This window comes from Armigeres subalbatus, chromosome 2, assembly GCF_024139115.2.
Source record: "Armigeres subalbatus isolate Guangzhou_Male chromosome 2, GZ_Asu_2, whole genome shotgun sequence".
Lineage (NCBI taxonomy): Eukaryota > Metazoa > Arthropoda > Insecta > Diptera > Culicidae > Armigeres > Armigeres subalbatus.
Genome location: NC_085140.1, coordinates 156,778,569 through 156,805,302, shown reverse-complemented (window position 1 = coordinate 156,805,302; position 26,734 = coordinate 156,778,569). Strand labels below are relative to the sequence as shown.

The 26,734-nt window shown below is 40.7% G+C and overlaps 2 protein-coding genes across 2 annotated transcripts in view; one reads left to right on the top strand and one right to left on the bottom strand.

Annotated features, from left to right (window-relative positions):
* The window catches only part of LOC134215353 (SCY1-like protein 2), a 330,601-nt gene that overhangs the window by 141,571 nt on the left and 162,296 nt on the right, over positions 1 to 26,734 (top strand). The gene's annotated exons all lie outside the window — the stretch shown is intronic.
* On the bottom strand, positions 4,003 to 12,740 carry LOC134215352 (general odorant-binding protein 72-like). The gene is made up of 3 exons (XM_062694563.1): positions 12,499 to 12,740; positions 12,230 to 12,397; positions 4,003 to 4,341 (listed from the first exon to the last, which is right to left on the bottom strand). Exons 1-3 carry the CDS (start codon positions 12,586 to 12,588, stop codon positions 4,144 to 4,146), a joined length of 456 nt encoding a protein of 151 aa, XP_062550547.1. The 5' UTR covers positions 12,589 to 12,740; the 3' UTR covers positions 4,003 to 4,143.

Here is a 26,734-nt window from a genome sequence, read left to right as displayed (position 1 = left end):
TGGACCTTGATTTCGTATCGTTTCGAAATCTCGAAAGTAAACCATATTTCGTTTCGATTCGTTTCGAGTCAACATAGACATTTTAAATTTCATTTCGTTTCGTTTCGTTAGAAAAAAGTGTGTTATCGCATACCCTTAGTTCTTCCATCAACAGAATCGTTGTTTTCGGTGTACCCTACGAAATCATGTACATTACAGCTGCAACTATCCGCAACTTTGTGAGTTTCAAGCAGATGAAGTTGCATTAAATTGCCTTTCAGCTTACTTCCCATTAATAATTCTTGCAGAGACCGAGCTACTTTTTACACGAGGTTCCATATGCCCATAACAACAATCGAAAGGATTGGCCAAATATATGTTGAAACCGATTTGAGATTTTCGAATAGTGGTACCCCTCGTTCGTTATTCATGGAATCATTTCCACTGACCCCTCGTGTTTTTTTAAATTCTTGATTCTGTAAAATTGACATAACAAGAACATTTTCTAACCAATTTAATTTATTAGCATACCGTTGGTAAATGGAAAAAGTGTGGCTTAAATTGTTATAGTTAAAAATAATAGCGGTCATCTTGAATTTTTGGGTTTTATTTTCTTTTTTCAAGTTAACATTGTTTCGCAAAATTCGTAACTAACCATTTACATTCATCGGATAAACCACAAAACCTCAGTACAATAAAGCGGATATTTAGTAATTCACTCAAACACGTACAATTTGATTAAAGTTTGGAATATGCAATTCGCTGACTTCAGACTTTTGTTATAATTTTTTCACAATAATTATAATTCTTTTGGAATTTAGCGTTTGAGGCACTCTAGGATGGACTCCAAATCCAGTTTTGGCGATTGCTAGAACGTGATAAGTAGCATAGGAAAATATACAAAGTAGGATAATGAAACGGGCCTGGGATTGAACCCACGACCTCCTGCGTATGAAGCAGAAGCCGTATGACCACCAAACCTGTTTGTGCAATACCATTCAATGGCCGAACATCTTTTTAATAATGACGATAAAAAAAGAAAATGATTGCTGTCACTTGATTTGTAATTTCTATGAACAGTTTTTTTTTAATAATATGCAAGCCCTAATTTCAACTTTGTTCATCACAGAATTTAAAACAAAAACAAATCAATCGTTAGTAATTATAAAGACCCTACAACAATTTTCCACTAACTGAAACCCACATCTAGATGCAAACATACTGCAACATTGTAACTCTTTTTTAGAATTCACCATTAAAACATTTAAATGTACCTTGCTATGTGTGGAATTCACCAAACAATATTGAAATTTGCCTCCATTCATGCGAAAAAAGCATCCTGCACATTGCTCGATATACAGACAAAGGTATGCATTCCGGAATGCCACCTTTCATTAGTAGCAGCCCACATTCGAAAACAGCTATCTGCATTACCACGATTCGACATTGCATATGCACTGCAGAAGAGTCAACTTCCTGACTTCGGTATTTGCTGCCCCGTTCCAACCCCATGACGTTTGCTCGTCAGGCAACGCCAACACTGGAAGCGGGTAAGGAATTTTGCAAAATATTCACCGATTCTCAAATTGTGCAACACAACCTAATCCCGTGGTTACCTAACTCTCCGATTACATGTGGGCTCACTTGTATGCTTCCTGTTGTGCTTGCTCTGACTGCACAATCCATTCCAGACAAACCACACCCAATTGCAGTGCTCAAACAAGCGTATCCAGAGCAGGTTGAGCAGATTAAACATCAAGAAACCAATAAATGTGTGTGCATTCGCATGAATTGGCTGCCACTCTGGATGGTATTGTTTTCAGCAAGACGGAAAATCTATGCAAGAAAGAAAGCTAAAATCGATCAATTTCAGAAACGCAATGTTTCGTACAGAGGGACCTTTCTCTTTTAAAACAATACATTAGAGATTAACACAATTGACCTGTTTTGGGAGGGTACTCGTTATTTTATGAAGCAGAATCGAAATTTGCATGAATTCATGGATCACCCCTCAACCTTCTTTAAATGGTGGTATCTTTTGAACGTATATAGAAATTGAATCGTTCCAAATAACTAAAAATGTGGTTTGTCAGAAGCCAGTACATAGTTTCTGTGAAATTCATAAGTTCAATAATAATCACGTCCCAGAAAACTATAGAATTTCAAAGGTTACAAATAAAACAAATCAAGTGGAAATTTGTCTAGTGGACAATTTGTTACTTCATCGTTAACATTTTCAGAATGATTTCGAAACGTTAAGTTACTGTGCTACATTATAACAAGGTTTTCAAATCCACTTTCAAGCGGTTGTTACACAATAAGCGTTTCTGTCCTGATACTCATGATATACATATAATTTATTTAGGGATAGTGCTCCTTGATTTCATAACATGGCACCCATGTCAATAACGATGAAAATCATAGAATTGAAGTGCAAATTGCTTTGTTTCTCATTTTTGTATTTTTTTAGCAGTGCTTGACAGTATTAATAAGCAAAATTATACATTTTTAACCTAAATGTTATTGATGAAGGCACATGTTATTAATAATGGAACTCATACGAACTTCTATTTAATTCCAAATTGTTGTAGTTCAAAAGTAGTGTAGTTCTTTCAAATCAAATTTTATTTCACGGAAAGGCATTCTTAATTCATTTAAGATTTTATTATTTATTGCTTTTATCCTAGATTTTATTTATTGGCAATCGGAACTACCGGTATAACTATTGCATATGGACGATCACGCGTCACGTAGTATAGTCTCAGTGTACTTTACGAACATTGCACTATTATGTCAAACGGTGAAATATCGCACACCTGATGGTCATTATCACCTCTAGCCTTGACAAGCGAGAAACTTACACGACCAGCGCTGGTGCATGGCAGCCAGTCGTCGTGCTGTCGTTGTCTTCGTCCGTGCCGTCCCTTGGCTTCCTGAGCGTTGAACGAAAAAAAAAACGGTGGGTTAAATCATTATTTATGCATGAAATTGATCCTTTTCCCGTTTTCCTCCATACGCAAGCCAGCAGGGACTGATGGGCTAACCACAACATGATGTGGTGGCGGATCGCTTCAAACAGAAAGGTAAAAGATGAGACAAATGCCATCAGGACCTACATACTTCCATCTAGTTTCTCTTCCCATGTATCATTGTCTACCCTCGGTGACCCGTTTTCCATTTATAACCCCGAGCTGGGCAGTAATGACATCCGGTTGGTTTCCGACTCACCTATACCGGTGCCTGGTGGGCGAACGGCCAACGATAAGCAGCACGCATTCATCGAGTGGAGCGGATCGGTCTCTTCCGTTGGCCAGCAATGAAATACTTGGAATTGAGATTAATGGCAGAGCCAGAACCAATTAGTAAGATGAGAAGAAATGCTACTTCTGTTCGGTGACTTCGGAGTTCTGGTCGAATTCGTTGTTTTATTGGATTGTTTCTTTTATTGTGTGGGGCACGCCTGGATAGGAGCAAAGCCTCCGGCAGTTAAAAGAGACGTTATACCCAGCTCATCAACAAGTTGCGAGTTCATGACGATATTTTGTTTTCCGTTTTTTCCTCTAGGGATTCGAAAACATAACAAACATCGAAAATTGAGCTCATTTTGTCGCATACGAAAGTTTATTTTTATATTTCTGATGAATAGAAGAAAAACTGATCTTGTTTTTTTATTTGCAAGTATTTGAAATTGAAACCTGTTTGTTTTTTTATAATAGGCGATTTATTTAATACCTACGAATTGAATAAGCTTTTTTAGTGAAATGTCTTCACTATAATAAGACAAGCTTAGTACTAAATATACCATTTAATTCCATCACGTTGTAATATTTACAATTGTGGTGGAATTAAATAGAATAGTACTAAACTCGCCTTATGGAGAGTATTGTACAAAAAGCATATTTGAATGGTATTTTTGGTACACATACGAACACACACAAATCCTGACATTACCTCAGCTCGTTGAACTGTATCGATTGGTATGTACATATAGCATGGCACACGGTGTACGATAAAGATATAAAGTTGGTATGTATAAGATGATTTATTTATCGAATCCAAGCGCTAGTTGCTGTTATTTGATCACAATAGAAATGCGTATAGTAGTTATTACTAATTACATCAAAACAGCAGCGACATAAATACTTCTAGCATAGTTCATAGTTACTAAGGAAAAACAAATTTAGGGTTATTTTTTGAAATGCATATGGCTATTGCGTAAGCTGCATCGCAGTTGTTTTTGATTCCTTCGGACGCGGTTCGACAAGCATCCAGTGCAACCCGCATGGGTCCGGCAAGTTCATCCGGCATGATGGTGTCGATTTGCTTGAGTGCTGCATCGTAGTTCAATTTACCCTTTTTGACCTGGAAGAAGAACAAAAAATGTGTCAGAAAAATTATTTAAGCTCTATTAGTGGGATGCGTTAATATGCGCGTTTTTCTATGGGATATGCCAACTTGCAAGTAAAATTTCGAATAGAATTCAGAGTTAATACAAACTCCAAAGGGGTCTTCGAAAATACTTCACAATATTGTGATCTTTCGGTTAAAATCTTATAGATGATATTATAGATCGATTTCTAGTAATTCCATATTCACAAAGATCTTTACATACCTTACAATTTTGTAGGTAAATAAAGTATACTAAATTTTAAAATTTTCCCAATTTTTTTTAGCAATGCGTAAATGCACTTTGAAACAGTTTACATATTCTGGTCTTACTATTTAGACTATCAAATAAAATGGCATACAAACACGGCAACACGGGCAGACATGTGCCCGGTTCGTCGAGCTGAGTCGATTAATATATAACACTATCGATCTCCGAGTCTTCTACAAAAGGTTCGAGGTAGTGGAAGGTAGCATTTCGATACGACTTTGTTGTACGAGAAAATTAAAAAGTTGATCCTTCCAATCTTAAAATTGGTCAGCGTAATGGAGCGATAGAAACTCTATACGTGACTCTTATACGTGAAGGTCTATTTAGTGTTCAATGGCTCATGTGCTTGTTAATGCGCTTTGCTCCGATCGACACAAACCATAATTGTAAAAAATGATTTTGCTTAATTTTTAGTTTTCTTTGCACCAGTTGTCGCACTAGTGGTCCCATTATGGCCAATCTTATGAGAAAACAATGCGTTTGGCTATAATAGGAATCAAAATTAAGAATAGTGCCACAACTGGTACATGCGTTCCTATTATGGATTAAGCAATTTAGGGTACTATCACAAATTTTAATGCGTTCTAAGGAACAGCAACCTTCCGTTTCACATATCAACACCACACATATGACTTTTATTTATATTTAAAAAAATAGTTGTTCTTAATTATGGCGACGATTGGTACACCCACGCTAATTCGTGTCGGCTCAACCTTCTCTTGAATGGAGATTCTAAAAAGAATTGATTTATTTTTAATAATGCGGATTGGAAACAATCATTAACCTCAACAAAACCAAAATCAGATTCTTGAGAGAAATTTTCACTTCAATTGACTGCAACGTCAGCAACATGATGATTTGCCCCGGAAATACCATAGACGCCATCCAAGCACAACATATTTTTGTAGCGTCTCCTCCCAAAGAGCACTGCTATTGACGGCAACTTTCTACCATCGCCAAGCGATTATGTGTTGCAATTTGGAGAAAATTCATCTGAGCCGAACTTTTTCTTGAATCAAATGGTGGTTCTGTCATGTTACTCTCACGCTCTCTTTTTAATTTCTTGAGTGAAATTTTTGGCCCTGAAAATGAACGATTACCTTTTAATCATCGGAAACAAATGCATACCCACAGCCATGAATAAAAAATCATGAAATCATGAATCAGGTCAGTTCATGAAACCATGATTATAATTCATGATTTCAGGAACATTATTCATGGTACTAGGCAATCCTCATCAGTCGACAGTATGCGTAACCGGTTATACTTCGAACACTCCATTACCAAGAAGTAAGAACGGCTGAGAGGTAGCACGCCGGACTCTCGCTCAGTGTACTCGAGTTCAGATCCCCTGTTGAACTTTTTTTTTATTCTGTCGATCTTAACAACCAAATTGTAACGCATTGGTTGCGTTACGCGAAAATAAATCATGGAATCATGATTTATATTCATGGTGTATTTTCATAGCATGAAAACACGACGGATTCATGGAATCATGAATTATTTTCTTATTTCTGGGAACGGATTTTTACCCGTGTGCGTCTTTCCGTTCACTAACTCAACAGCAGTCAACTTTTCGCAGTCAGCAGCAGCAACAGCAGTCAACAACTAGTCCGAAACTTGCGAGAAAACCACCGATGCAGATTCTATTCCGTCGCGATCGCGACCGCTACCGGCGTCTTTATGACAACGCTAGTGTGTTTAGTAATTGCCCTTACCAATACGATATACCGAGTTTCGATATTTTCGCTTCGATTTTTCGTTAATTTGTTTCGATTTTTTATAGGTGATATCGGATTTTGAGATTTTTACTTAGCATAACACTATCTGCAATAAAAAAAACTGAGAAATATAACACACATCAGCTATCAATCCGATAAAAATTGCAATTATATAGAGAGCGTAGAAATTTGATCGGCACTGGCAAAACATCTTTCAATTTTTATGATTTTTTTTTTGCTCCTGCTTACAGTTTTTAAAACGTATCGATATATCGAAAAATCAATGTTTCGGCTCCGATATTTTGTTATATCGATGTTACTTGATACTTGAGGGGCTACAGCTCTTCCTCGATGCACCTACGCCTAATGGAGTATCGTTCTCCGCTGGACTCGATCCTGGGCCAATCGCTTCCAGTCGCCCTGAACGCCCTCAGGTCCTTCCGCGAAGCATACGGCCTCTGTGTACAACCCACCGTAGTCTACCGTGGTGTATAAGCTTAACAATATACAGTCCTTTATACCCAGCTGGTATAACTCATGATTCATGCGACGCCACCAGATACCGTTCTCCTGTTTACCGCCAAGTATTGTCCGCAGCACCTTCTGCTCAAACACTCCGAATGCTCTCCGATCAGCCCCCTTTAACGTTTATGTGTCATGGCCGTATGAAGCCACCGGAAGAATCAGAGTAGTATACAGCGCGAATTGTGTCTTCGTTTGCACACTACGGGACTTAAGTCGGTTACGAAGTCACCAATCAACCCTATCGGCAGCTACAATACGCCTTTTCACCTCGTGGGTAACATCATTATTGCACGTCACTTGAGTTCCAAGGTACACACATTATTCTACCACTTCAAATTTTTCACCACGTTGATTGCCAGCGACTATATACTTTGTTTTACTGGAATTAATCGTGACTCCAATCCTCGCTGGCACAAAACAATCCCAATAATATCGATATCGTCCGCAAAACCCAGGAGAATATGCGATCTTGTGAGTGGTGATAATGGTACTGCTTCTTTGCGCACCAGCTCTCCCAATCACTTCCTCGAGCGCTATATTGAACAATAGCTTCGAGAGTGCATTACCCCGCTTCAATCCATCTATGGTAACAAATGATGTGGATATTTCATACACAACCCTTACACTAGATTTCAATCCGTCCAACGTTACATGAATCAGCCGTATCAGATACGCCGGAAAACCATGTTCTAGCATAGCGGGAAAGCGAAAGGTCCGTTTGGTCGAATGCTATTCGGCCGAAGGCCACTAGGCCGAAAATTGTTTAGCCGAACATACGATTAGGTCGAAAAGCGTCATAGGTCGTTTGACCGAATAAGTCATTTGGCCGAATAGGTCATTTGACCGAATAGGCCATTTGGCCGAAAAGGTCATTTGACCGAATAGCCATTTGGTCGAAAAGGTAATTTGGCCGAAAAAGTCATTTGGCCGAAAAAGTCGTTTGCCGACATCTCTCATCTCATAATTCTCACTGTGAAAAGTGAGTAGTGCGAAGTGAGTAGTGAGACGTTCACTTTGCACTACTCACTTTTCACAGTGATATGTGAGAGATGAGGAGAGAAAAGTGAGTTGAAAGATGTCTCACTACTTACTTCTTGTCCCTCATTTCTCACATCTCACTGTGAAAAGCTCACTTTTTACCTCTCATTTCTCACTTCTCTCTGCGAAAAGTGAACCGAACTGTGAAAAATGAATAGTGAGACGTCTTACTTCGCCCTTCGCTTCGCACAACTCAATTTCACGGTGAGAAGTGGGAAATAAGTAGTGAGAAGCGAGACGTCTCACTTTTCACACATCATTTCTCACTTTTCAAATGACCTAATTGGGCAAATGACCTATTCGGCCAAATAACCTGTTCGGCCAAATGACCTTTTCAACCAAATGCCCTATTCGGCCAAATGTCTTATTCGGACAAATGTCCTATCCGGCCAAACGTCCTATTTTACCAAATGACCTATGTGGCCGGATGACCTGTTTGGTCAAATGACTTTCGGCCTAGTGGCATTTGGCCAAATGGCTTTCGGCCGCATGGGCTTCAGCCAAACGACCCTTCCCCAAAAAACGCCCATAACTAGCTGTGTCCGTTCTCTGCAAAGTCTTGTTCGAATTGAGTATTGTAGCCAAACCCACAAGATGCTTAATTTTGATAATTGGTTTACCTATCTCCATGTTTTATTTCAATTGTCGATGAAAAATGGCTTTTTTTAGTCTGAAATATATTCAAACGGGTTTACATTTGCATTACCCGATGTTTCGACCCGTTTATTGGGTCTTTTCAAGGAAAAGCAACAGCAGACAGCATTTCCCTTGAAAAAGACCCAAAAAAAAACGGTCCGAAACGTTGGGCAATGCCAATTTGAACGAATAGTCAATAAAACTGATAATCCATCTTGGAACGAATGAGATACTAACGTTCGAAGTCTATTATGTTTTCATGACACTCTTCGATTTTCGCAATCGCAAAGTGTACCTTGGTATAGCAAACACAGACGTAGTCCTACGGTAAAAATAAAATTTACGACACTTATGATAGAACTCAAAGAGTAAATACTAAGATGAGGAAGAAGACCAAATGCAAGCGCACAGTCCTCTCAATGTTATGGATTTTAAACAGGTTCGGGCGAGCACAAACGTGTTCGAGAAATGTTGGAATCAGTTATGCAACGTACACACCAGTCAAGCAGTTTGTCGAACATTGACTCCGCCCCCAAGAAATCGCTTCGGTTGCTGCTTTGTGTGAAGTTGTTCGAACAACCATTTGACAGTTGGCGGCTCGGTTGGAAGAAAATAAAACGGTTTGATTTTGGTTTGAGTTGTCGGGGGTGGAGTCAAGGTTTGCCGAACATGTTTGAGCATTTGTAGTGAAGTTGCACAAACCCCCATATATTTTTTGATGGTTGGTGCTCAAGTTGGCGCTTCGGTCGTTCGTGTGTGATATTGTTGAGCACCAACCATCAAAAAATGTATGGGGGTTTGTGCAACTTCACTACAAATGCTCAAATATGTTCGGCGAACCTTGACTCCACCCCCGACAACTTAAACCAAAATCAAACCGTTTTAATTTTTTCCAACCGAGCCGCCAACTGTCAAATGGTTGTTCGAACAACTTCATACACGTTCAAACAAAGCAGCAACCGAAGCGTTTTCTTGGGGGCGGAGTCAATGTTCGTCAAACTGCTTGACTGGTGTGTACGTGGCATTACAGTGAACGTGTCGCACGACGACGGCGGTGGCTCGGGTGCCGGAAACAAAAGAACGATGACGTCAAACCCACACCACCTCATGAATGTAATTTTGTGTGAGCAATAAGCTGACTGAACATGCACCATGTTCTACCAACTGCGGCGCGAACACTCAATTTATTCGACCAACATTATTTGTGGGCTTCGTGCGGTCAATCGTCTAGACCAGGCCTGCCCAACCTTTTCAAGCCACGGGCCAATATTCAGAATTAACATCTGCTGGCGGGCCAAACAATATTCGGCAATATTTTCTTATATATTTTCAAAATATTCAAACATTGAGTTTTTTTTTCCAATTTTTCAAGAATGGTTCAGAGAAAAATTGAACACGATAGAATTGCGTTCAAAAATTCTTTTTTCACGTAACATATCTTTTGGTTGAAAATTCAATGAGAAACATGAAATTATTGCCTACTCTCGAATAATCAACGCATATTGTTTTCGCAATCGGTGACCAAAATTTGCAAACAGGATTCGAAGTTTTTTACTGCTTTTATTCTTGAAATGTGCTGAGATGAGAGATATTTTCTTTCTGAGGTCGATAATCTCCATATGAATGTTAACACATTAAATGTCGGTAACACTTTATAATTCACATAATAAACGGTATTGAGAAAATGAATAATTCGTTACTGTGTTCCATAAAATCAACAAGGTGAGGGAATTGTAGCAGTTTTCAGCGACAAACTGTGCCAAAATGTTTAGTACCACTTTTGTTTCAAAAGCATTAATGTTGTATAATACAAGTTCGACGTGTTGGTCCGTGCCTTGCAGCATCATGTTCAAGTCATTGAGATGTTTGGTAATATCTACCAGAAAAGCTAAGTCATTCGCCCTTACAGTGATCTTGTTTATCTTGTAAAAGTAGTGCGATTTTGTTTCGAAGAAAATAAAATCTCTCAAGCCTCAACCTGGAATTGGTGGTTGTGGATCCCTCGCGCTAATAAAGTTTTTAACCTTAATGAGCGTCAGTACTTCAGGAATATTAATCGTTTTCGACCATAGATTTTCATGATGAATAATGCAATGTGCGGTGGAGTATAACCGTACCACTGTGATTGCTTTTCCTTTCTTAGCAGTGTCACAATGACAGTGTTCGTTTCCGTCATTGCCAGCGCTGGCTCCATCTGTTGTAAGGCCACTTATTTTTTTAGAGAAATGTCCAAGCCACTTCAAACAGATCTTAACAGCTCCTCCTAGGTCTTTTCCGGTAGTTTCATTGGGATGAAAGGTGTCAACTCCTCTTTGATTTAAAGATTATCATCAATTCCCCTTATGAAGACAGCTACCTGCGCCATGTTATCAATATCAGTATTGCCATCGATTGCTAGAGAGTAGAATTTGAAGCAGGCGACTTTGCCACGTATGCCAAATCTTCTGCAAGAACTGTTTTACTCACCATGTTCCGTCCGAGGCAAACTAATGCTACTGAAGGAGACTTTTTTCTTGGGGCACACTATGCCGACAATAGCCGAAGTACATCCTTGTACAAGTCTCCGTCCTAAAATAGTTTTATTCGTTTTGCCAAAATCTCACTAACAGCAAAACTAGCCCGTATTGCATTTCCTGGCTTCGTGTTTGTCAGAGTGAATAGACTTTGTTACACTGCGGATTATCGCACTGTTCTACAAATAATTTGAATCAATAATGGAAATTTAAATTAAATGAGCACCTTATCTTTGAAGCTCCTTTAACATTTGTTATCTTCCTAGTTCAGTGTAAATATCGTAGAAGCTTCTCGAGCCACACAGACAAGCTTGTGGGCCGGTTATGAAGAATTTTCTACCACGGTGCGCGGGCCACAAAAAATGGAGCCGAGGGCCGCATCCGGAACGCGGGCGGTACGTTGGGCAGCCCTGGTCTAGACGCATGTGCTGTGGAGTGTGGGTTCGATTCCCACCCCGGTAAGGAGAAAACTTTTCGTAAAGCGAAAAACTGTGGAACAGAATTCAATGAATTCAAACATCAAACCTCAGCTCAAGAAGTTCAATGTTTTAGACCAAAACAATTTGTAATCTTCACCAGTCAGTGTTGATCAAAGTTTCCAGTCTTTCAATTTTATTTTTGGTCTTAAATTTCTATAACGATAACGACGCAAAGTTAAACACCTCAGTGTAGGTGGTTGTACCTTTCGAGGGAACGAAATAGTGAAGTACTACACAACACGTAATTACATAATCGGAAGAATTTATGTCGAAAAATTTTAAAGCTGAATGTCTCATTATTTAGCATACTGCAAACACTGTACTGTACCACCGTACTGAGCATACTCGTTTTCCATAGTGCTTTTTAATATGCCAGTTGCGCTTTGCAAATGCTGCCGCGTTTGTCCAAACAAATTATTTCTAAGGCAATTCGGCTATTCACCTATTCTAGTTGTTGAATCCATGAATTGCTTTGGATGATCGTTAGTGCAGTCGAAGGACGATACAGAAAATTAACTATGCTTAGGATAAGCAGTGTATAACTTTGCGACACACGCATAAAATGATTTGAAGTTATTGATTAATCGAACTTATGTAAAACTGTTTCCGGTGCACTTGCAACCAGATCAACTACTATCACACTATTGGTATAAGGAATATCTTCTTTTCCATCTTACTTACCACTTGCATCATTTCAAATGCACAATTAACATAGCATTTGACTTCCTTAACATCCGGAAAGATGCCTTCGCGTAGCTTATTGATCATGCTTTCATCCGCTTTGACTTTCCCAGCACAAACGCCTCGAATCATTTCACCCGTTTTGGCCATCTGCTCAATCGTGGCTTTCTGCAGTCAACACAAGAACCAACAAGAAAATATGAAACCATCATTACCAATGAGTAGCGTCTGATAGGTCAAACAACAGTTTAGAATGCATAATCAATTACTCCCTCGACTCCAATGCCGCCAGGGCCCGTCTGGAACAGCACCGATACCGCGATCCACCCGAGAAGAATAAGCTCCACTTGTCTGGTCATTTCTGGATAGCGGCGTAGATTGAATGGAACCTCGCGAATTACATCCACCACTGTTGTCTGGTCGAAGACTACTCGACACGACGATAAGGTTCAGAAGGGAACGAATATTCAAAACTCAGCTGTTACTCGGTGGAGTTCCCACCGGGCGGACTTTTCAATCGGTACTAATGTGTTCCTGAATTATTCATTTCGGCTTTTATATAGTTCTCGAACGACTTACGACTACGCTGATTGAGGAGATTGCTTCACTTTTGCTATTTTCTCTCAACGAACAGGGCAAACCGGAACCGGCGGCGGCAAAACGAAAGATGACTTGTCGAAATATGTTGAAAATTCATAAAGCGTTTCGGTTGAATATGCAAAGCAGCTAAATTACACAGTACGGCAACTGTGGTGGGTGGAACGGAACTTTCCCAGATACCTCTAAGCTGTGTCGCTCGTGATTGAAGCTTTTCACTTTCTGCGACTGAATGAGGTGACACTATTTTATGCGTGGAAATTATCACTGAGCGATTTATATGAATCAAATTGGATTAATGACTGTAATCTGCAGACTTGGTTGTCCGGCATTTGATTTCGTATGAATTCTGATGCCGCGAAAAAAGCTCCATAAATCAAGTAAAATAATTCCGAAACCGTTTAATCCGATCAACCGCAACCTCACATCTATGTTCGCTTCAATCATTATAGGTACTAAGCTCCTTTTTCCGCACCATTCCCATTTATGAGTTTCCATTACCAATTACCGTCCATTCTAATCAAATTTGTACACAACCGAAATTGAATTTTATTTCTATTTCATTGCCGAAATATTTTCTGGATATTTGTTCCCTTGCCACACCACATCTGTCGGTTCGTTGCACACAGCGACCAATCCCTTTCACAGGCATAAACCTTCGTAAGTTCCACAATATAGCAGTCTTCTTTCTTGAAAAAAATAAAAATAAAAATATCTTGCCACCAATCGGCAAGCTTCTCGCAAATCCAGCTTCATATCATTTTATTTCTTGCAGTAGACTAGTTCAAATGAATCTAGATGATTGCTGGTTATCTCTATTTATTAATATTGCTTTTGTGAAATGTACTCCAAATCTTATTCAATTATTGCAAATCTTAAAAACGGGTTACATAAGATTTCTATTTCACATAGAGTGTATTTATGAACTTGCCATATTCCTTGCCAGTTCAGTACTCTGTGATTTGAGTTGGATCAAATAGTAAAAGAAAAATCAATGCGACTAAAGGATATTCTGCTTGCGTAATTATTTTATTTCTTAAGTCGAGGTCGAGCAAAAGATTACTTTATTCATCTCGGTCGCCAGGGTCCGCAAATCTTCTTACACATGACGATCCACCTTGCTCGCTGCGCACCTCGGTTTCTTATGCACGTTGGATCATCGGAAGCATTTTCAATATTTGTCAATATTTGAACGATGGATGATTCTAGCCTAGAGGAAATGATTTAGAATTTTCTTTTCTTCTTCGCTTACTAGATACTTGACGGGCTACAGCTTTTCCTCGATGAACCTACACCGAATGAAGTATCCTTCTTCACTGGACTCGATCCAGGGCCAATCGCTTCCAGTCACCCTGAAAATTGAGCGCCCTCAGGTCCTTTTCAACTGCAAAAAGCCATCGTGTACGCGGTTTTCCACAAAGCCTGCGGCCTCTTCCGGGTTCTCTACTAAATATTATCTTCGCACAACGTTCTTCCGGCATAAGAACAACGTGAACAGCCCACCGTAGTCTGCCGTGTTGTATAAGCTTAATAATATCCAGTCCTTCATACACCTGGTACAATTCGTGATTCATGCGACGCCGTCAGATACCGTTCTCCTGTTTACCACCGAGTATTGTCCGCAGCACTTTACGCTCAAACACTACGATCAGTCTCCTTTAACGTCCAGGTTTCATGGCCGTATATTTATAAAGCCACCGGAAGAATCAGAGTAGTATACAGCGCGAATTTTGTTTTCGTTTGCAGACTACGGGACTTAAGCTGGTTACGAAGTCTGTAATAAGGCGTATTTGCAGCTGCAATACGACTTTTCACCTTGCGGGTAACATCATTATCGCACGTCATAAATGTTCCAAGATACAAAAATTCTTATACCACTTCAAACTTTTTACCATCCAGCACCATTTCGCTACCACCACCACTAATAAACCCACGTTGGCTGCCAGCGACCATGTACTTCGTTTTGCTGGTATTGATCGTGAGTCCAATCCTCGCTGTCTCCCTCCTTAAAGGCACAAAAGCCTCTTCCACTGCACGGCGATCAATCCCGATAATATCGATATCGTCCGCAAATCCCAGGAGCATATGCGATCTTGTGATAATGGTACCGCCTCTTTTTACACCAGCTCTCCTAATCGCTCCCTCGAGCGCTATATTGAACAGTAGATTCAAAAGTGCATCACCCTGCTTTAATCCATCTAAGGTAACAAATGATGTCGATATTTCATCCGCAATCCTTACACTTGATTTTGATGCGTCCAACGTTATACGAATCAGCCGTATCAATTTCGCCAAAAAACCATGTTCAAGCATAATTTGCCATAATTCATTCCGTTTTACTGAATCGTACGTCGCCTTGAAATCAATAAACAGATGATGTGTCTGCAAGTTGTACAACTATCAAGGATTTGTCTCAGGGTAAACATTTGATCCGTTGTGATCGGCCTTCACGAAAACCTGCTTGGTATTCGCCGACGAAGGACTCTTCAAGCGGTCTCAATATGTTGAACAGAATAAGGAGAGGGCAAATGAGGCCGTCAAACCAGCTAGCAGGCATTTGCTCGTCTTCACATATTTTCGACATAATATGGAGAACTTCATAAAGATGCAAAGTTCAGCCGGGAGCTGGTCCTTACCCGCATTATATTTTTTTATTGTTTGTAAACCGCGTGATGCCTTATTTTACGGCAAAACATACTTTTGCATATAAACAATAAAGGCGGATCCATAAATAATGAAAAACGGTTCATAAATAACATCTCAATGTTCCTTAAAACGCTACCATAAATCCATTAAATAGTTCAGGAGAATCCATAAAGTATAATTTTTCGATCCAAAACTAAGCCAAAATTTAGCAATTTATAGAATCATATTACTGAAATTATGGATCATCATCAGGATAAAAATTGCGCAAATTTGAAATTTTATAGATCAAAATATAGTTTTTATGGATCATTTTTCAAAGATTTATAGATCATAAAATTATTCTTTATGGAATCTCCCGAACTATTTTATGGATTTATGATAGCGTTTTATGGGACATTCAGATGTTATTTACGGATCGTTTTTCATTTATTTATGGATCGTTTTTGCACATTGAACGGTGCAAAGTAAGGGCTGCCTTATTTTACGCTTAAGAAATTGCTTTAATAGCGCGTTAAAAATCGGGTAAAAAGTTTTTTTTAAGAAAAATGCAAAATTTGCGTTAAAAGTGTGACGGTGTGTCTAGTGTCACAATAAGTAAAAAAAATGCGAAGTTTCATGAATAAAATTCAAAATCAATTATAATTTGTGCAACATTCGATTTTGAAACATACGTGTACCGTGCGTGTTGCCAAAATCGAATAGGTTCTGTATGACCAAAAATGTCAACACGGCCGGTAAAATTATCCTTTCTGACCATTTTGTCCAAATGTCCTAATCAACTGAACGACTTTTTAAGTCAAATGACATATTTCGTCAAACAACTTTTGGCATTTCGGTAGAAAGTCTTTTGTTCAAATGCTACTTGGCCGAATAACAAGTTAAGGCGAAAGCTATCTGGCCGAATTTCATATGGCCGAACCAATAACCATTCATTAATCCGAAAATGTCATTAGGCTGAAAGCGACATACGGCCGAACTGGTAATTTGGTAATTTGGTAATTTGAATGAAATGCCTAAAAGAATATTTGGACGCTTTCATAATGCCAGATCGCTTATTATACTATTCAATATCTGCGACAGCCTACGTTAAGGCGGGAGAGGGTGTCTTCACTTTACGATGTTGACGAGGGGGAAGGGTCAAAAAGGGTTCAACATAATGGTTCTAGAATCAGCTGAAATCTGTGAAATCAAATCATTGAGAAACACAAGTAGTTTCTACAAAATACAATGCTTTGAGATAGCGAGAGGATTCTACCCCATCCAACCAAGTCTGTTATATTCCGCCGAAATGTTGCCCGAGCAAGCACTTTGTGTACAAGCCTTCTCCTTAGAACAGCGATTCTCAACGTGGGGTACATGTAGCCCTGAAGGTACCTTTGCTAGCCCTAGGGAGTACCTCGGACAAAAATGCGTAATGGCTGACGTATTAAATTCCAATTGAAACTTATTGTTTAAGTTTTGATAATTCTGTATTTTTATTTCAAAACATTGTCTTGTACATAATATACATGGCGAACGGTAAATCAAAGCCAATTGAATCCTGCTCTCCTCAACCAGCACAGCGTATGAAGGGCTGCAGAATAAAAATCAAATGGACAAGACGTCAAATGAGCAAGTTTGGAAAATCTTTAATGCAATCTACCTGATCTAAACAAAATATTGAATAATACGTTAGGACTATGCTTTTGAACTGAAATCTAAAGGCTTTAAAGAAAAGCTAAGCTCGGTTGCTTCGTTGTAAGAGTATTAGAAGCATCCTTCTACGCTTCTCGGAAGCCGTCTTCCAAGAAGCTCGAAGGCCTCCTTTCAGGAAGCCTTCTTTCAAAAGGTTCGGAAGCCTCGGAAGCCTGGAAGTCCTCTCCTTTCAAAAGGCTCGGAAAGCTCCTTTCAAAAAACTTGGGAGCCTCTTTTCGAACGGCTTGGGAGCCTCCTTTCAAGAGGCTTGGGAGCCTCCTTTCAAGAGGCTTGGGAGCCTCCTTTCAAGAGGCTTGGGAGCCTCCTTTCAAGAGGCTTGGGAGCCTCCTTTCAAGAGGCTTGGGAGCCTCCTTTCAAGAGGCTTGGGAGCCTCCTTTCAAGAGGCTTGGGAGCCTCCTTTCAAGAGGCTTGGGAGCCTCCTTTCAAGAGGCTTGGGAGCCTCCTTTCAAGAGGCTTGGGAGCCTCCTTTCAAGAGGCTTGGGAGCCTCCTTTCAAGAGGCTTGGGAGCCTCCTTTCAAGAGGTTTGGGAGCCTCCTTTCAAGAGGTGTGGGAGCCTCCTTTCAAGAGGCTTGGGAGCCTCCTTTCAAGAGGGCGGGAGCCCACATGCAAGAGGCCCGGGAGCCTCCATTCAAGAGGCTTGGGGGCCTCCTTTCAAGAGGCTTGGGAGCCTCCTTTCAAGAGGCTCGGAAGCCTCCTTTCAAGAGGCTTGGGAGCCTCCTTTCAAGAGGCTTGGGAGCCTCCTTTCAAGAGGCTTGGGAGCCTCCTTTCAAGAGGTTTGGGAGCCTCCTTTCAAGAGGTTTGGGAGCCTCCTTTCAAGAGGCTTGGGAGCCTCCTTTCAAGAGGCTTGGGAGCCTCCTTTCAAGAGGCTTGGGAGCCTCCTTTCAAGAGGCTTGGGAGCCTCCTTTCAAGAGGCTTGGGAGCCTCCTTTCAAGAGGCTTGGGAGCCTCCTTTCAAGAGGTTTGGGAGCCTCCTTTCAAGAGGCTTGGGAGCCTCCTTTCAAGAGGTTTGGGAGCCTCCTTTCAAGAGGCTTGGGAGCCTCCTTTCAAGAGGTTTGGGAGTCTCCTCTCAAGAGGTTTGGGAGTCTCCTTTCAAGAGGTTTGGGAGCCTCCTTTCAAGAGGTTTGGGAGCCTCCTTTCAAGAGGTTTGGGAGCCTCCTTTCAAGAGGCTTGGGAGCCTCCTTTCAAGAGGCTTGGGAGCCTCCTTTCAAGAGGCTTGGGAGCCTCCTTTCAAGAGGCTTGGGAGCCTCCTTTCAAGAGGCTTGGGAGCCTCCTTTCAAGAGGCTTGAGAGCCTCCTTTCAAGAGGCTTGGGAGCCTCCTTTCAAGAGGCTTGGGAGCCTCCTTTCAAGAGGCTTGGGAGCCTCCTTTCAAGAGGCTTGGGAGCCTCCTTTCAAGAGGCTTGGGAGCCTCCTTTCAAGAGGCCCGGGAGGCCTGGGAGCTTCCTTTCAAGACGCTTTGGAGCCTCCTTTCAAGAGGCTTGGGAGCCTCCTTTCAAGAGGCTTGGAAGCCTCCTTTCAAGAGGCTTGGGAGCCTCCTTTCAAGAGGCTTGGGAGCCTCCTTTCAAGAGGCTTGGGAGCCTCCTTTCAAGAGGCTTGGGAGCCTACTTTCAAGAGGCTTGGGAGCCTCCTTTCAAGAGGCTTGGGAGCCTCCTTTCAAGAGGCTTGGGAGCCTCCTTTCAAGAGGCTTGGGAGCCTCCTTTCAAGAGGCTTGGGAGCCTCCTTTCAAGAGGCTTGGGAGCCTCCTTTCAAGAGGCTTGGGAGCCTCCTTTCAAGAGGCTTGGGAGCCTCCTTTCAAGAGGCTGGGGAGCCTCCTTTCAAGAGGCTTGAGAGCCTCCTTTCAAGAGGCTTGGAAGCCTCCTTTTAAGAGGCTCGGAAGCCTCCTTTCAAGAGGCTCGGAAGCCTCCTTTCAAGAGGCTCGGAAGCCTCCTTCCAAGAGGCTCGGAAGCCTCCTTTCAAGAGGCTCGGAAGCCTCCTTTCAAGAGGCTCAGAAGCCTCCTTTCAAGAGGCTCGGAAGCCTCCTTTCAAGAGGCCTCAGAAGCCTCCTTTCAAGAGGCTCCAGAAGCCTCCTTTCAAGAGGCTCAGAAGCCTCCTTTCAAGAGGCTCAGGAAGCCTCCTTTCAAGAGGCTCAGAAGCCTCCTTTCAAGAGGCTCAAGCCTCCTTTCAAGAGGCTCAGAAGCCTCCTTTCAAGAGGCTCAGAAGCCTCCTTTCAAGAGGCTCGGAAGCCTCCTTTCAAGAGGCTCGGAAGCCTCCTTTCAAGAGGCTCGGAAGCCTCCTTTCAAGAGGCTCGGAAGCCTCCTTTCAAGGGGCTAGGAAGCCTCCTTTCAAGGGGCTAGGAAGCCTCCTTTCAAGAGGTTCGGTCCTTTTAAGAGGCTCGGAAGCCTGCTTTCAAGAGGCTCGGAAGCCTCCTTTCATGAAGCTCGTAAGCCTCCCTTCAAAAAGCTCGGAATTCTACGTTCAAGAGGTTCAGAAGCGTCCTTCTTAGATGCTAAAGAGGCCTTATTTTTACATTTTAAGTGGCTCGAAGGCAGTCTTTCGAGAGGATCGAAAATCTCTCTACAAGATGCTCAGAAGCCTCTTATCAAGAGGTGCAGTGACCTTCTTTCAAGAGATTCAGAAGCTCCATGCAAGAGGCTTTGAATTGCACTTTCAAATGGCTTGGAAGCCTGCTTCAAGAAAGGGTACCTCAATTAATGCGAAAGTTTGAAAGGATACCTCTCAAGAAAAAGGTTGAGAACCGCTGCCTTAGAATAATAAAAAATCTATTCAAATAAAAATGTCATTTAGCCAGCTAACCGAGCTACTGCCACTTCCTCAAAAATAATGAGCAGCAGTAAGTAACGCCAGACGCTGATAAGACCGATAGTCCTCTACGCACATAAAACATAGACAATGCTCGAAGAGGACTTGCAAACACTCGGAGTATTAGAGAGACGGGTGCTTAGGACCATCTTTGGCAGTGTGCAAAAAGGCGGTGCGTGGTGGCGAAGAATGAACCACGAGCTCGCCCAGCTCTACGGCGAACCCAGTATCCAGAAGGAAGCTAAAGCCGGAAGGGTACGATGGGCAGGGCATGTTGCATGAATGCCGGACAGCAACCTTGCAAAGATGGTGTTCTTTTCCGATTCGGCGTGTACGAGACGGCGTGGAGCGCAGCGATCTAGGTGGGCAGACCAGGTGCAAAACGACTTGGCGAACGTGGGTGCAGGCTTGTCAAAAACTCCTCGCCGAGTAGAAAATGAGCAAGAGCAAGAGTTTTTTTGAGGAGCAGAAATAAGCATCAAAACTCACAACATTGTGCATCATTAAACCCGAGCTTGTGCGTCGCAAAACAAGAGCGAGTCTATCTGTTCATCTTTTTCTTTTGGTGCGCCACTCACATACACTCACACTCAAAACAGCCTCCAAGATTTTTTTCACATACATAGCGCCGCTCCGGAGGCTCAGTGAGTGCTCTTTTGCCCGACGCCTCACTCACATGTGTTTTTATTTTGCTTTTCCTCACTCTGTTTTTTTGTACTTCTGCTTTTTTACGCTTCCACTCATTTGTGAGGATGCGAAGGCAGCATTTTGCTGATGATGATTTTATTTAACTCTAGCGAGGGTGAGGAGTTTTGTCAAGCCTGCGTGGGTGCATTCGAGGATGGAGAGATGCGGCCTCGAACCGTGTATTGTGGCGTCAAATTGTCTGTTTAGATGTAAACTAAATAATTGAATGAATACTCACCAGGTCCGGTCGAAACATAGGGCTGTTAAACGAGATAATAATACCATTCACAGATTTCTTGAAACATTTCTTATTTAACAATCTAAAATTATCTCGTTTTCAAACGGCAACAAACACAAAACACTTTTTTATGTCTTTATTAACGACTTGCAGCCCTAGGCTGGCTCGTCTCGGACAAAAAACTTTTTCAACGTGTCAAAATTTGCGACCGATCACATCCAAGGCCCACCTTGTTCTTCTGAAACAATTTGAAATTACTTTCGGCCAAACGTCCCTTTCCTTCTTTTTCATTCTACTTTTGTAGACGAGAGAGTTGTCATCTGCGAACAAAGACATAATGCAGCCATCTGGAGGTTCGTAAAGGTCGAGCATGTTGAACATCAGGGCCCGAGGATATTGCCCTTGGGGACGCCTGTGATGATGTCAAGCGCATCGGAACTCGCCCAGCAGATTGTGACCTGAAATGTGCTGTCCGACAGATAGTTGATGATTTTCACTAAGCAACTGGGATGATTGTAGCTTCGTATTTTGTACACAACATGCCAAACATTGTCGAATGCCTTTTCGACATCGAGTAGAGCCATGGCTGGAGTTTAAGAGACTCAGTTGGAGCACGAAATCCAAGCTGTGTCTCTAGGAACATGCTGTGGTATTCGGCAAACTCAAGTAGTTTCTCGTATGTGACGAGCGCTTAAGTGGATGACGATAAGCTTGAGGCCACAACCCTCCGGCTCGGCAAAGAGCTCCTTCCTATCAATATATGCTTCAGCTTGATTAGATGAGTAGTATGTATCAGACATAATTGAGCAGAAAAAAATATTCAATTAATAAATGGTCGGGGTTCACCGAAACCGCACCAAGCGCCTTTTTAACTGACTTGTGATATTTTGCTCGGAGATAAATTCATACCACTTTTTTCGTACATTTGTTGGATATCCTTAATTATATGTGTGGTGTATCAGTTTTCTACTGCGGAAGAATCGCCCCAATTCACGACCTAACCGGACGACGCACACGAAGTGAAAGGCCAGTCAAAGTGCCAGGCTGCTGCGATGATAACCGCGATGATGTGGCAGCGTAAGGCTAGCGTGTTGCCAGAATAGCAAACAGCAATCAAGTAACGCTTGGAGTCGCTAAATCCAAAGTACGTGCTGTCAGCTCCCACATCTCCCCTTTCCTCTAAAAAAGACGTTTGCCTCAGAAAAAATGAATAAGTTATGGATTGCATTGGGTAATATAATGTAGCTATAAGCACCGATGAACCGGTATAACAGCTCACAGAAAGAAATTTAAATCTTTTTCACGCGATATGATTAGAAATCATTGAACACTTCTTCCACCTTGAATAATAGATATAGATATCTCTACTATGAAAAAATGTAGATGTTTCGGAAAACTTTGTAATATTTTTTCCAAGCCTACCAGCAACTCACAAAATGTTCGAACTCAAACTATCTCATAGAAATTCAAGCCTCGTTATTTTGAATATAACGGAGTGTGAAGAATTTCAAATAACTGTTGGCCCGCGGCCCACCAAAGGCACTCATCAGCATTGCAGTTCTTCTGTTTGGACCCAGCTTCGTTTATGGGCAGTTTATACTCGATTAGTATAACCTCCGTATTTCCCGAATTATACAGAGATAAAGTTTTAAATAGATTACTTTTTCAAACTAATTAACTAACTAATTAATTTGTTTGTATGTTATTACAGGTTTGATGTATGAATGGTTTCTGGTTTCAGGTTTCTGAATGAAGCTGGTGCATTTATGAATATGTCAATTGATTCAAATTGATACGACCTATTTTCTAGTTAAACATAAGCATACGAATATGACTGAAGACTGATTCACATATTATTCAGTTGATAGTGTGTCCATTCCTTTAGACTTCATGCTATTTGCGCAACGACTTATGAGATGCACAGGCTCAACATCAACATTCGGACATACGTCAGGATGTATCACAAGGCTCTTCTACTACTTCTAAGACTTTCTTGATCCACACGAGCTCAAAAATGTTTCTCAAGTAAACATAATTAAATTCATCTTCACTTCAAAGCACACAAACACACTAACTTGTTTTCAACCTGTTCAACCCTCCTAATCTAAAATTCCCCATTAAACTAATATCGTTAGGTATTTTTCTTCTTTTGTTTTTCATACCAACGGGTGGATTCGATAGGAAGAAAGACATATTAGATCTTTACCAACTCAAATATTTGGTTATTTGATCTGCGCGTGTACGTTAGTGCCTTTTATTGAGACAAAAAAGATCCTGCCTTTTCACAATTTTCCTTTTTTGCCGCCATGAAATTTACACAGTAGCTCACGAGAGACGCACAACATCAAAGCAATCTTTATCTGTATCTTTCTACATGCATTACAACAAAATTACCATACGTTATCGACATTTTTCATTTTTCGCCATGACCAGGGATTAAATCCAAAAGAGAATGAATAAATCTCTCACTTATCATCTCTGTATACATTTACGATATGTAGCATACCGTGAGATACTTTTTCGCAAGCTATCATGATAAAGAACTTATCCTGGAGGCTATACCCCATGATTAATTTCTTTTAAAAAGCTCCAAATGCAAAGAGAACTGATCCTGATTATGCAGTTCAACTATGGTCCCCAACGCAAAATGATCCTATCTGACCTATCTGATTTTGTTTTTTCGCACTTGTATACAAGTTTGATAAACTTGCTATCATGGCTTGTAATAATTCGAAACAGTTTTTGCCTCTCTTTTATCGTTGTTCGTTATCTAATGAGAGCGATTTCTGCAAACCCTGGCCAAAACAATTATGCAACGACTTCGACTGCGACCCACGGCGCATGGTCGCAAAACAGCAGTATTATAAACATAATTATTTTAATTGTAAATTCAAATAAAATTTCCGTTCATTCTGGGAACAAAATTATATGTTTTATATAGGTTTTGTATAGCATTTAAATATCAGATTTCGCTTCAATACCAAGACTCCAATGTATTATATAATTTTTATACCTGGAATTGCATCCGTCTCCAATGTATGAAAAAAGACATGTTTCGACTTTCCTAAGTCGATTGCTGAGTTCTGTGCTTATGTTCCATTGATTAAAGTCATTTGTTTCGAAACAAAACAACCAGCACTGCAAATTTGTTGTTTAGTCGCCTTGACATTTACAACACTCGGGTATCCATCAACGCGTCATTTGATTTGCAGCAAAACAACCACCACTGACGCACGTCTGCCAAACAATGTCGTTAATGTCTCATTCGCTTTAAAGCAAAACAATCAGCTATGTTTAGTTTATGATTTTGCAGAGAATCGCACGTCTGCAGAAAAACAACACTCGGGCATCTGCCATTTGCTTTGGGGAAAACAACTAGCACTGCGAGTTCTTGGTTAGGCCACCATGACATTTGCAGAACTGCAAAACAACAACATTCGGGCATCCGTCAATGCGTCATTTGCTCCTATGCAAAACAATCAGCAGTCTTTTTATTTTGCCGCTATGACATTCAGACAGCGATTCAGGAGAAATTGCACATCTGCAGAACAACAACACGTCATTTGCTTTGGAGCAAAACAAAACAGCAATGCAAGTTTCTGGTTAAACCACCATGACATTTGCAAAACTGCAAAACAACATTCAGGCATCCCCCAATACGTCATTTGCTTCTATGCAAAACAACCAGCATTGTCTGTTTTATTATTCTGCCGACGACATTTGCGCAGCGATTCGAGAGAATCACACGTCTGCAGAACGACAACCTTCGGGCATCTGTCAATGCGCCATTTGCTTTAAAGCAAAACAACCAGCACTGTAAATTCTTTTTTAGGCCACCATGACATTTGCAAAACTGCAAAACAACAACATTTGGACATCCGTCAATGCGCCATTTGCTTTTATGCAAAACAACCAGCATTATCAAGATTTTTCCGGTTTCCCCAGTGATATTTGCGTAGCGATTAAATAGAATCGCACGTCTGCAAAATAACGACTAACCCACTGTACTAGCAAAATCAGTTCACTGCAGCACAATACTCACCGATACACTTTTCAAATAAAATGTTCCACGTTAAAAAACTTCCAGATAAGATAGTGTTCAATCAAGGGGCGATTCTTCCACACCGAAAACAATGCCAGGAAATTTACCTTCTCCTTTTCAAAAATAGAAAAAGTCTGGCAGGATCGCCATTTGTGGTGTATCAGTTTTCTACTGCGGAAGAATCGCCCCAATTCACGACCTAACCGGACGACGCACACGAAGTGAAAAGGCCAGCCAATGTGCCAGGCTGCTGCGATGATAAATGTGATGATGTGGCAGCGTAAGGCTAGCGTGTTGCCAGAATAGCAAACAGCAATCAAGTAACGCTTGGAGTCGCTAAATCCAAAGTACGTGCTGTCAGCTCCCACAATATGGTGGAAGGATATCCTATACGATTTATGATCAATTGGATCTGCTATATGAATACTTGTGCAAAAGAATGGATAATCTTGAGATGCTTGCCCAAGTAACATTTCAGGTTTTATTCCGCTCTAGGAATGGTTTTCAAGATCAATTTATAAGATCTAACAATAAAACCGAATAATACACGGCAACCTTCTGATGACCTCTATAAGAGTAAGATATTGCCAAGTGGCCCTCTCCAGATAACCACTATAAACCTATTATAAGAGCATTTAGAAACCCTTTTTAAACCACCCGCAAAAAAGGGAATTTGGCTGCGGCAGCTGTCAAAATGTTGCTTTAAAAAAGAGAAACAAATCTTTGCAGAAAAATAATAACAAAATGGATTGTTAATGAAAATTATGGTGATGACAACAAAATAATATTTTATTTCAGGTTGTTTTTTCAATTCAGTACCATTGAAAAGAAGTGCGCTTCCGATTTTATGGTCAAATGTTGTGAAAAAATAAGGTTGAACACCACGCGCCGGCCATATAACGTAGTTCAGGGAAATAAATCGAAAATATTGATTGCCACAACATCTAGGATGTCCACTAAATCGATTAGTATTTTTGCCCAAACTATTAATTTATAAAATTATTTATCGGAAAAAGTATGACAAGCGGTTAAAATTTCGTTAAATCATGCATTTCAGTGATATATTTCACTGACTGCGAAATGCTTTTCCGTTTTCAATATGGCCATCATGGAATTTGATCAGAAAAATGATGCTTTTATAAAACAGCGTCATAAACTCTTCGCAATACAAACATTCTTATGGGGGTAATTCATTTGACCACATTATGACCAAAAATTGTAGCTTTATTCGAGCGTTGAAAATTGGATTTATTACGCTCTTCATCACTACCATAAATCTGTTCATATGGTCAATAGGCATTTGACGTTTGAAGCTTTTTTCAGCAGATTTATGGGAGGTTTATTGATAGCAATAAGAGCGCCAATAAAACTGAGCAATCAGCTTGGTGATTGCTGTCATAAGTCCGCAATAAGAATTAGATAAATCCAAGAAGCATGGAAATTGTTACTTGGGTGGTGCGATTTGACAGAACACCTACCGAATGGACTTAATGCTTTCAAAAATAAAATCACTGATATTGTTAACGGGTAGCTTGTTCAGATTACCAACTTTTTTCACTCAATGTGCGAGTTTTGACATCAAGATACTTTTTATCAAGTGTTAAAGCATGTAGTCTGAATAGTCCAATGCATAAATGAAAAGATTATAGAAGTACACACACAGCTGTCTGAGATGTAGGCATAATTAGAGTTGCAATATATGGGAAACTACGCATATAATCAACTCCATTTGCATTCCACAGTAATAAAAATCAAACTATACAAAAAATAAATCTTACAATAATTGTATAAATCTTGGCATATAC